Below are 9,498 nucleotides of genomic sequence, written 5' to 3' on the forward strand. Positions count from 1 at the left end.
AATCCAATGGGTGTCGTTCTTTTTACGCAAGTGTGGCATGCTGCGAGGTTGCGCCACGAAATATATCACAAAATGGGCAAGTTTATGAAACCAAACAAGGTTGTTTTGGTCCTTGCTGGGCGCTACGCCGGCAGAAAGGGTGTCATAGTCAAAAACCAAGACGAAGGCACGCACGATAGGCAGTATGGCCATGCTTTGGTGGCTGGAATCGACAGATACCCAAGAAAAGTCACAAAGCGTATGTCAAAAAAGAAGCTTAAGAAGCGTAGCAAAGTCAAGACCTTCGTAAAGGTGATCAACTACAACCATCTCATGCCCACACGCTATTCCGTTGACGTTCCAGTGGACAAAGCGGTGGTAAACAAGGAGGCCATTCGTGATGCCGCAGGAAGACGAAAGGCTCGACGAGAAGTCAAAGCAAAATTCGAAGAGCGATACAAGTCTGGCAAAAATAAGTGGTTTTTCCAGAAGCTGAGGTTCTAAACTCAACAGGTCATCATCACATCTGCACACCTTGTCTGCTGGGCTCTACCTTTTCATAATGGACTTGAGGTGGATAAAACTTGTTTTGGTTTGTTAAGTTGTGGTTCCAGCTTTGGAATATAACCTCGGTCCTATACTGAATTTGGCGCATTCTTTTCGGTTGTGCAGTTGTGTATGATTTGTTGATTTAATAAATCTCTGAGAGTATCACGACAAAAATGTCTGATTTTGAATTAATGTGGATTAAATTTATTACTTTAGGTATATATGGTTCACATTAGTGGTACACCAAGTTTTAAAAATATGTTTTTCATAGTTGTATCGTTTAGTATTGCAGGAAAATGAAACTGTTAGCCAAGTGCTCTATAATGTACCCTTTTTAACAATCTTTTTGGGTGCATCCTTGATCATAATTCTCATATGGCATATGCTGTGAGTTAAAAAAACTTGTCAAAGCAAGTTAGATGTAATTGTTTGTAAGGCATTACCTATCCTGCAAAACTTATGGACATCTTCAAAAAATAATTTGATGAATAGCAAACATGATGTTTTATTATCTGATTTTTTTACTCTTAACTGTATAGCTAACATCCATACTAGTGGTACAACAATTTTTAAAAAGTCAGTTTCATACCTGTAATGTTTTATATTGCGGGAAAATGAAACCATTTGCTGAGTTCTCTAAAATATATTGTTTATAAATATATTTGTGGGTGCACCCTTGATTATAAGTCACACTTTGCATATGCTGTGGGTTAAAATACTTGTTGAAGCAAATTGGACGTAATTGAAAGTTTTGCTGGTGCAAGAACATGTTTGGCCCCCCTTTGAACAAGAATCAAACTTCAAATGCCTCTCATTCGTATTAAAAATAGAGATCTGGAATGCTATACTCAGCATCATTTTTCAAGATATGAAGCAACAAAAAAGCTTGGATAATTTAGGGCTTTGGCCTCTTATTGTCCCTGGTGCTTTGCATCAGCTGCAACCCTGTTAGGGAGCCTGCTGAATCATATGCAAACATGGCCACATGTTACTAATTTTCTTTTTTTTCTAAATTTAAATTTTTTCCCTATCACAAAGAAATAATGTAAACATCTGTAAAATGCCTAAAAGCTCTTAAACTGTTAATTCTGCTTTCAGATTAATGGTTCCCAATAAGTTAGTGGCTCCCAACTTTTATCAACGAATTCCTCCCTTAATAATAACAACATTTTCATTTCTCCGTAACATATTACATAGTATTCTATAAGTATTTTAGTTTTCAAAAACTAAATCAAAGCAGGTAGTATTCCCATAAACAAATTAAAGTTAAGTACTTCCCCTCAGATTAGCACTGAGCTAAGTGATGGAATGGGAATTGTGATGATTGTCTTACAAAACTATCAAAAAGTTAAATTTGATCTAAACTAGACTGTTATTTAAATGTGTACCAGTTTAAATACTGTTTAACTTGTAAATATAAATATATATATATTTACATTTAACTCTAATCCCGTGTACATGCCAGTAGCAGATCCAGAGATTGTTTCAGGAATAATATGTAGAGTCAAATATTTCACATTTTATACAAAAGTGAAACATACAAACGAATTTGGGTGTAGCAAGCCCATTCCCAGAAACGGTAAACATGTTAATATTAGCTCAAGCATATAGTTTTTTAACATTTGAAAGTATAAGCTATCTAAATCTAAACGTATTTGGGAACAAACTTGAATTTCCAGTTTCGTCAGTTAAATACCCAGGGTTGCCATCGAAATGTACCCCAAAATAAGGACAACGGAAAACTTGAAACCTCCTACAAATTAAAACAAACGTTTTTGAAAATAAACCATCTGTTCCAGTAACTTCTTTTAAAAATGTTCGTAGAAAAAAATCGCGCATCTCACGACAGTTTAGACTTTAAATCGTGGTTTACTTTTGCTTGTAGCAAGGAGTTGACTTGTATTTGTTTAAAAAAACACAAAATAAGGACTTAATCCAAAAAAGAACAGTTCTTAGAAAAAGGACAGTGATTTTTCTGAGACATTACACTTCAATATGACACATCTCAGAAATATAAACACTCTGGCAACCCTGTATATGCCCCTTGTTTTGTCAGTAAACGTGACATCAATTGATTACTCTTGCGACAATGAAAAAACGCAAATTAGGGAGTTAATCAGGTTTAACGTGTGGTATGTGGTTTAAAACGGCAGTAAACTGGACATGAATACTTGCTTTAGCTTGAAAGTTTCTTATGTCTAAACTGCAACGAAGACGATTTACGCCTCAAGACGCTGCAGTTCCAGGTAGGATTTAGAATTGTTCAGTGAACGACGGTACAGATTAGGTCTGGTGGATTGTTTGATCATTGTGAAACGTATGCTCGGATCAAGCGAAACTTGGCAGTAAACTAAGCGAAATGATCTTTTATGAGAAATATAAACGAAACCACGCTTGACGTAGTCGACGATCTTAGAAAATACTCGTGACCATGTAACCACTTGACCACCTTGGCAAGTTTTTTTTTTTAAATGTGAGTTGATAAGGCAGTAAAGAAACAAACATAAAGAGTTAAACCAGGTTGTCCTCCGTCGACAATAAAAAGTGCCTGAAAGTCCCCTCTTTAAAGCTTTCTGATTTACTTAATATCGATGTGACAATAACCCCTTTAAAAACTGCCAATGATACCTCTTCAGCTGATCTATTAACTAAAGGATGGGTTTTTAGAGGCAGCTTTGTGACACATAAGACATATGTTTGGTATAAGTTAAAAAAATTGCTGATTTATAATTCAACAGTGTGTTGAACTTCAACTAAATCATTCTAAAATCTAAATGAAGTGACTAAGTTCCACAAGTTGCGTTTAACAATGTTTCCTCCTTTTTTCGTGATGAAAATAGGGTAGGCCTAACGTACGAAAAGCTCATAGTTAAAGCAAGATCAGAATGCAATGCTTTTGAAAAGTAGGTAGGATATTGAATATTTTACATCCTGAGTGCTTTCTTTATCACCAAAAGTCTGCTGCAAACATGGAATGACTGATGACGATCAACAGGAAAGAACTTTTTACATCCCAGCCTAATGCAAAACCAGCTTTCCAATTGGATTAGTTGTAAATCCAAAATTGTATTAGTGACATTTCTTAAGATATTTTTTCTGCAAGATCATTTCGGTTTTCACTTGTAGTGTGATCGGAATTTACGCTCATCGGATAACCAAACACCACACGACCTTACTTCGAGGTGCTGTCCCTATTATGCGAAAAGGAGCTTTGGGTCTTGGTCAAAAGAGAAAGTTTGCAAAATTGCAGCGGCAGTTCTTTGAAAATGAATGTTGCCACAAGACTTTTGGGACGCAAACCAAGTAAGTTTCGTATCTTGAGACACATAATTAATTCATCCAGTCTTCGCTAGGTATTAAATTGTAAAGGCCTAAATTAAAAATGCGTCTTTAACGGGCGTCAAGTTTTGTGTAAAAGTTGTACTCTCTGCTTACATTTTAGATTCGTGTTCGTGTTGGTTAAAGTGCTCTTATTCATTCCAATCAATCACAAATGGATTGACAAAAGATTCCAACCAAGCAATTAACAAAGCTGTGTATGATGCCGAAAAGATAGTTGGCTTTCCAACCTCATTCTTGAGTTTAAGGGCACTGCTAAGCAATGAGTTAAGTGCTGTTGCTCTACATCTGAGAAAACTTGTCAGAACAAACCACCCTTTAATAAAAACTGCAAGGTAAGGCCTTTTTTATTTGTGTATTTTATATATAAAGCACAAGGTTTCTATAAATTCTGATATTTCCCCTTCTGTATAATATATTGATCATTTTACTAGAAGGCATTAACCACACAAATATACTTCTTTTAGTCAAAAGGGAAAGTATTGCACCATAGTATTCTTAAAAGTCACATACAAATTAGTCCAGTTAAATCAAGATTACTGGAAATGAAGAGAATGTAACCACTGATCTTGTTTTGACAAAGATACTACCAGTTTTGAAGTGCTTTTAGCTTTTACAGTTGTATTTTTCTACATAGAGGTATGTTGTTTGATTCAAAACATAATGTGCAAGTCAGAGGGTTGGTGGTTCTACTCTTGTCAAAGGCAATTGCTGACAAAGACGGAGGCATTGAAGCGAGTGAAATCTACAGCAGGTGAGAATTTATTTCATTGCATTTTGCATGACAATTCTCTCAATATCTGTACTATTAATATTGTTGACTAATACTGATCTGCTGTGCAACAAATCAAAAAGGTTGTAAATGTTTTTATTTGGTTAGTAAGTTACAGACTTTGCCCACTGTTTTGACATTGGGTATATATGTTGGATTGAGTATATATATATATGTTGGCTAGTGTAGCCACATTACAGCACTCCAGTTTGTTGGGAGCAACCGGCTGAAAAGTCATGCATTATCAACTTGTTTAGTGCCGCAAATAGGCATAAACCATAGATAAACTAGATCCACAATGGTCAATCAATTGCTAATTTTAATTGGAAACAAAAGTAGTGTTGTGTTAGACTAAGTGTCACTAAGCCAACAATGCTTTTTATTCCATAAGTTTGATATACTGTCATAAAAGATTTCAACCAAAGTCTTGCATGAATATTTGTACTATCTGATGTTAATAAATAAACATGGAAAATTTTGTGAGTATATTTTATCCACAGCATTTTGTTTTTGATAGGCAGCGGTCGCTTGCAGAGCTAACTGAACTTATTCATACTGCATTTTTAATCCATCGTGGCTTGGTTGATGTTGAAACATTGCTGAAAGTTGACAGCAAAAATTCCAGGGGTGAACTGGAGTTGGGCAACAAGATGGCAGTTTTAAGTGGCGATTTTCTTCTGGCCAATGCTTGTGTTGCCTTATCAGAGTTAAAAAACAGCAAGGTGTGAATATAAGAAATTGATATATTTTAACATGTGCATTTAAAAAGTACATGTTGACTAAAATTAGGTTTTGAAAAGTCTGATGTGAGTTTCATTTTTTCTGACTACTAATAAACATCAGTGTGCAGCTAATTATAAATTTTGCACTAAGCAACATCAGCATGCAGTAAACCTCAGTTAAACCGGATTCAGTTTATCCGGACAAAACTTGAGGCACAAATGATTTGTAATGTAGTAAAACATTAATTAATTGACATCAATTAGATTGTTGCATAATTAGGACATTTTTTCGGCCAAACAAGCCTGGATTAACTGAGGTTTACATCCCGCCAGGTTTTTTTTAAGGTTTGGTTTGAGTGACCGCTAAGTAGTTTTAAGAGACCGCAAGTGTTTCATTTAAATACCAAAAAATAGCCATATTTGCTTAAACGGGAAGTTTGGGAAACCGCTGGAGAAAAACCCCCAAAACACCTTAAAAAAACACTGCATCCCACACATTTAAGTGTTTTCTGTATATTTTGGATGTATGAGGTTTTAATTGTTCTACCAGAAACTACCACTTTACCTTTAGCATTTTTGTAACATGGAACTTCATAAGATTGTTGTAATTTGTTATTGGCTAGTATAAAAAGTTACAAATATATACCATTAAATCTAACGCCATTTTCTACTGCAAATTGCATCTGTAACCCATCAAAGCTATGTCTTTCAGGTTGTTGATTTGATGTCATCATCTATCAGTGATATGTCACATGGATTTTTTGTCCTCCCTGAAAGTGGGGAGTTTTCCCACATTACTTCACTTGAAGATCTTCCAATGAGTTTGACACAGTGGAGGGACATAATGTATTTAGCTCATGGAAGCCTACTGTCAAACGTAACCATCATTGTAGCTTAATTGGTATATTCAGCATGTCATGTTGTCTGATTTAACATAGGTACAAGAAATGTCAAGTGCTTGTGTGTCTGTTTTGGCAAAATAGCAGTTTCATATTAAAGTTGGCCATCAAGCCAGCACGAATCTGTTTAATACAGAGGTCGGCAACCCCTGGCATGCATGCCAAGGTTGGCACGCGGGGTTGTTTTTCATGGCACGCCAACCGATTTGCGTGTTTATGTTCAAGTAACAATTTAACCTGTTACACTGCTTTTATAGTTTTTGTCACACCATTGTCTTAAAATTCTGCCATACATGCACAAAACACACTGCTTTCTCTTTTTTATTGATACCTACTGACACAAGCCACTATTATTTAGAAAAACGTTGGCACACGAGGTCATTAATACATGAAAATAACAAGTAAATTGGCAAGGTTGCCGGCCCCTTGTTTAATAGCACAAACAAAAGCTTTTTTGTCAAAAAATGAATAAGTTTTTAAACAAATTTCTATGCTTGGGATTTGGGATTTCCTCTGCAATTACCTGGATGCATCTGTACATGATCACTTGATACTGAATATAGTGTTTTTGTTGACCAGTGATTTGCCAACAATAGAAGTTATCCACATAGCTAATTTAGAGTATGCATCACACCTCAAAGTTAAACAAGTTTTGCTGTAGTTGTGCTGTTAAAATTTTTCAATATATTATCTTTGTAAGTAGCCAGGCATGTTGAACAATATTTTTGCTTTAAAAAGGTTAAACCTGCAGCGTATCAAGTTTAACAAAAACACATATGAACAAAAAGCATACTTGCTTTCGGCTCTGCTTTTAAAAAAAAAGTAGGTGGTGGGACCATATTTGCACCTTATTGGGCTCAGTTGGTTGAATCTAGTCATTAAACAACAGTTTGTGTACATGCATGTATAAATATACTTACTTTTTTGTTTAAGGCTTGTAGGGCATCTGTGGAATTGGCAGGAAAGAGTGTGGAATATGGAAACACTGCATCTGAGTTTGGAAAACACCTTATACTGGCACAACTGGTAAAAAATTGCATAATATGCCAACAAGCTTTTTGCATGTGAGGCAAAAGTAGATTTTAAGCATTCCTGTGCATAACAATGCTTTTAAGGATCAAAATCATTTAAACAGACAAAAAATGTCTGCGAACATTGTAGCGTTCTATTTTTGAGGACATTTTCATTTTGGGAAACTAAATAGTACGGGGAAAGTAAATAATACATAGAAAACCGCATGGTTTGTGGAATGTGTGAAAATCCAAAATAAAGGTAAATAAGGCCAGATGTGGTGTTATCTAAATTTTTTTACAAACCCTCACCCCAACCCCAATAGCTCTAACCATAATCGCTTTCAAAAGTCTGCAAAGTTATAAATTTTCATAAAGTCCGTTAAAACCGCTTACCATGTGATAACATGCAGTATTCAGTACCTGCATTTTTGTGCTGACTGTTGAACTATCAGACACAACATTTTTTTAAAGATTTAAATATATTTTTACTGTTTTTAGGCAAACTTTGATCTACAGCGAGTGAACAATGGAAATGGAAACAATGGGCAGAATCACAATTTTTTATCAGAAATTTGTATGTTGCCTGTAGTATTGGCTGCTGAGCAAAATAATGGACAAAAATGGATGGAACAATTTTTAGAGAACGAAGGGAATGAATACAAACTCTGCAAAGATAAGGTAACAAATTAGGAGCATTAACTATGTATGTTCTTGTTTAATGAAATAAAACCCTTTAACACAGTGGTTCTCAACCGGGGGTCCGCGACAACTTCCTAATTTTGCGGACATGGAGATTGATAAAGCGCGATTTAAAAAATGCTTCTGTGTTTTAAAATAGCATGAAACTTGTTTAAAGACATTCTTCATTGGCGACAAACCAAAATACATTGTGACATATCAACTCCATTGTGACGCAACAGAGGTAAATTATCGGTGGCAATAACGTCATATCACATTGTAATGGCTCTTTCTTGCTGATTTCCGATGTCGCTACCCAGACAAAAGGATTAAAATTTTGGTCCTTGACCAAATGTGGTTTGTATATTCTGCACCTTGTTATGGTTGCTTGTCAATGAAAAAGGACAAAACATACCAAAATCTTTAAAGGGGTCCGCGATTAGCTTGATAGTATCAAAAGGGGTCCGCAAAGGCAAAAAGGTTGAGAACCACTGCTTTAACATATGTATGTATTAAATCATCTCGTCAGAATGCATGCAAATTTAATGCTCGAGTCATTCTGTACACCTGCTCTACCAAGCACTGAGCTTAAAAAATAGTAATGTTCGGTACCAAGTACTCGGGTTCTGGCTTGGCTTGGCTCATCCCTATCAAATATTATTATCAAGCATTTTTTTTCAATAAGATAAAATGCCTTCCAATTTTTTTTTTAATTCTATACTTTGCTTCAATGTTTTAATTATTGTCATTTATTTAGTTGGTTGACAGTTGTATTCTCTCTTAAACCTTTTTTTAATGAGAAGAAAATCTATTGTTTGTTTTAGCTGTTAACATCTGTGAAGCAAAACACAAAAGCCATGGAAGATGCAGATCAGACTCGAAAATGTCACAGAAACCTGGCACTACAATCTCTTTCTGAACTACCTCTTTGTGAAGAAAGGACTTCTCTGGAACTCTTAACTAATGCTTTTGCTGGTTCATGATACATTGTTGTGCTACTACAAACATGCACTGTTTGAAATGCTTACCCTGCAAATTTGGTTCATTGGACTTACAAATGCAGTGGATTTAGTATGATGCCTTCAATGGGCTTGGCATACTCTGATTCAAAAATTAGTATGTAGTGATCGCTGGTCTGCATGGACACTTAAGGGCTGATCCCAGTATGATTGTATTCATGTTATCTGAGCAGTGGTTGCCCATAGAACCCCACAGACTGAAATGCTACAAATTTAAAGTTAAAGTAAATTTTTCTGTTTTTATTTGAATTTTCGTTATTCTGTGCCAAAATTTTTTTTTTTTACACTTTCAAGTTTGTCAGGTTCTTTAAAGAGTGTTTAGCTTATCAAATGCACTGATTTTTATCCATTTCGAGTTTTGGAGTTTTGGAGATCGGTTATTGAAATCTTTTAGTTTTTATGTTTAACATTTTCAATTACCTACTGACAACAATTTTGTGTTCTCACTGCATCTATTACTGAAAGTTCTAATTGCCAAACTGGATTTTTTGTGCCTTGGGTTTACTCTTTTTATTTTATCTGCAGAAA

The 9,498-nt window shown here is 35.3% G+C and overlaps 2 protein-coding genes across 2 annotated transcripts; both read left to right on the top strand.

The window, feature by feature from the left end:
* Nucleotides 1–8: 8 nt before the first annotated feature.
* On the top strand, nt 9–702 carry LOC145234086 (large ribosomal subunit protein eL27-like). The gene has a single exon (XM_080098864.1). It carries the CDS (start codon nt 73–75, stop codon nt 481–483), a length of 411 nt encoding a protein of 136 aa, XP_079954990.1. The 5' UTR covers nt 9–72; the 3' UTR covers nt 484–702.
* Nucleotides 703–3,636: 2,934 nt separating this feature from the next.
* LOC145234661 (all trans-polyprenyl-diphosphate synthase PDSS2-like) lies at nt 3,637–9,452 on the top strand. Its single transcript, XM_080099375.1, has 8 exons — nt 3,637–3,831; nt 3,971–4,202; nt 4,505–4,621; nt 5,157–5,361; nt 6,074–6,238; nt 7,194–7,286; nt 7,772–7,951; nt 8,776–9,452. Exons 1-8 carry the CDS (start codon nt 3,795–3,797, stop codon nt 8,932–8,934), a joined length of 1,188 nt encoding a protein of 395 aa, XP_079955501.1. The 5' UTR covers nt 3,637–3,794; the 3' UTR covers nt 8,935–9,452.
* The last annotated feature ends 46 nt before the right edge of the window (nt 9,453–9,498 follow it).

Source organism: Phallusia mammillata, chromosome 6 (genome assembly GCF_965637545.1).
Source record: "Phallusia mammillata chromosome 6, kaPhaMamm4.hap1.1, whole genome shotgun sequence".
NCBI lineage: Eukaryota > Metazoa > Chordata > Ascidiacea > Phlebobranchia > Ascidiidae > Phallusia > Phallusia mammillata.

Bases quoted from the DNA above. Each gene is read 5' to 3' on its own strand.
- LOC145234086 (XM_080098864.1), top strand. From the start codon at position 73: ATGGGCAAGTTTATGAAACCAAACAAGGTTGTTTTGGTCCTTGCTGGG.
- LOC145234661 (XM_080099375.1), top strand. From the start codon at position 3,795: ATGAATGTTGCCACAAGACTTTTGGGACGCAAACCAA. The intron at 7,287-7,771 runs GTAAAAAATTGC...TACTGTTTTTAG, and splicing joins ACCTTATACTGGCACAACTG to GCAAACTTTGATCTACAGCG. The intron at 7,952-8,775 runs GTAACAAATTAG...TGTTTGTTTTAG, and splicing joins ACAAACTCTGCAAAGATAAG to CTGTTAACATCTGTGAAGCA.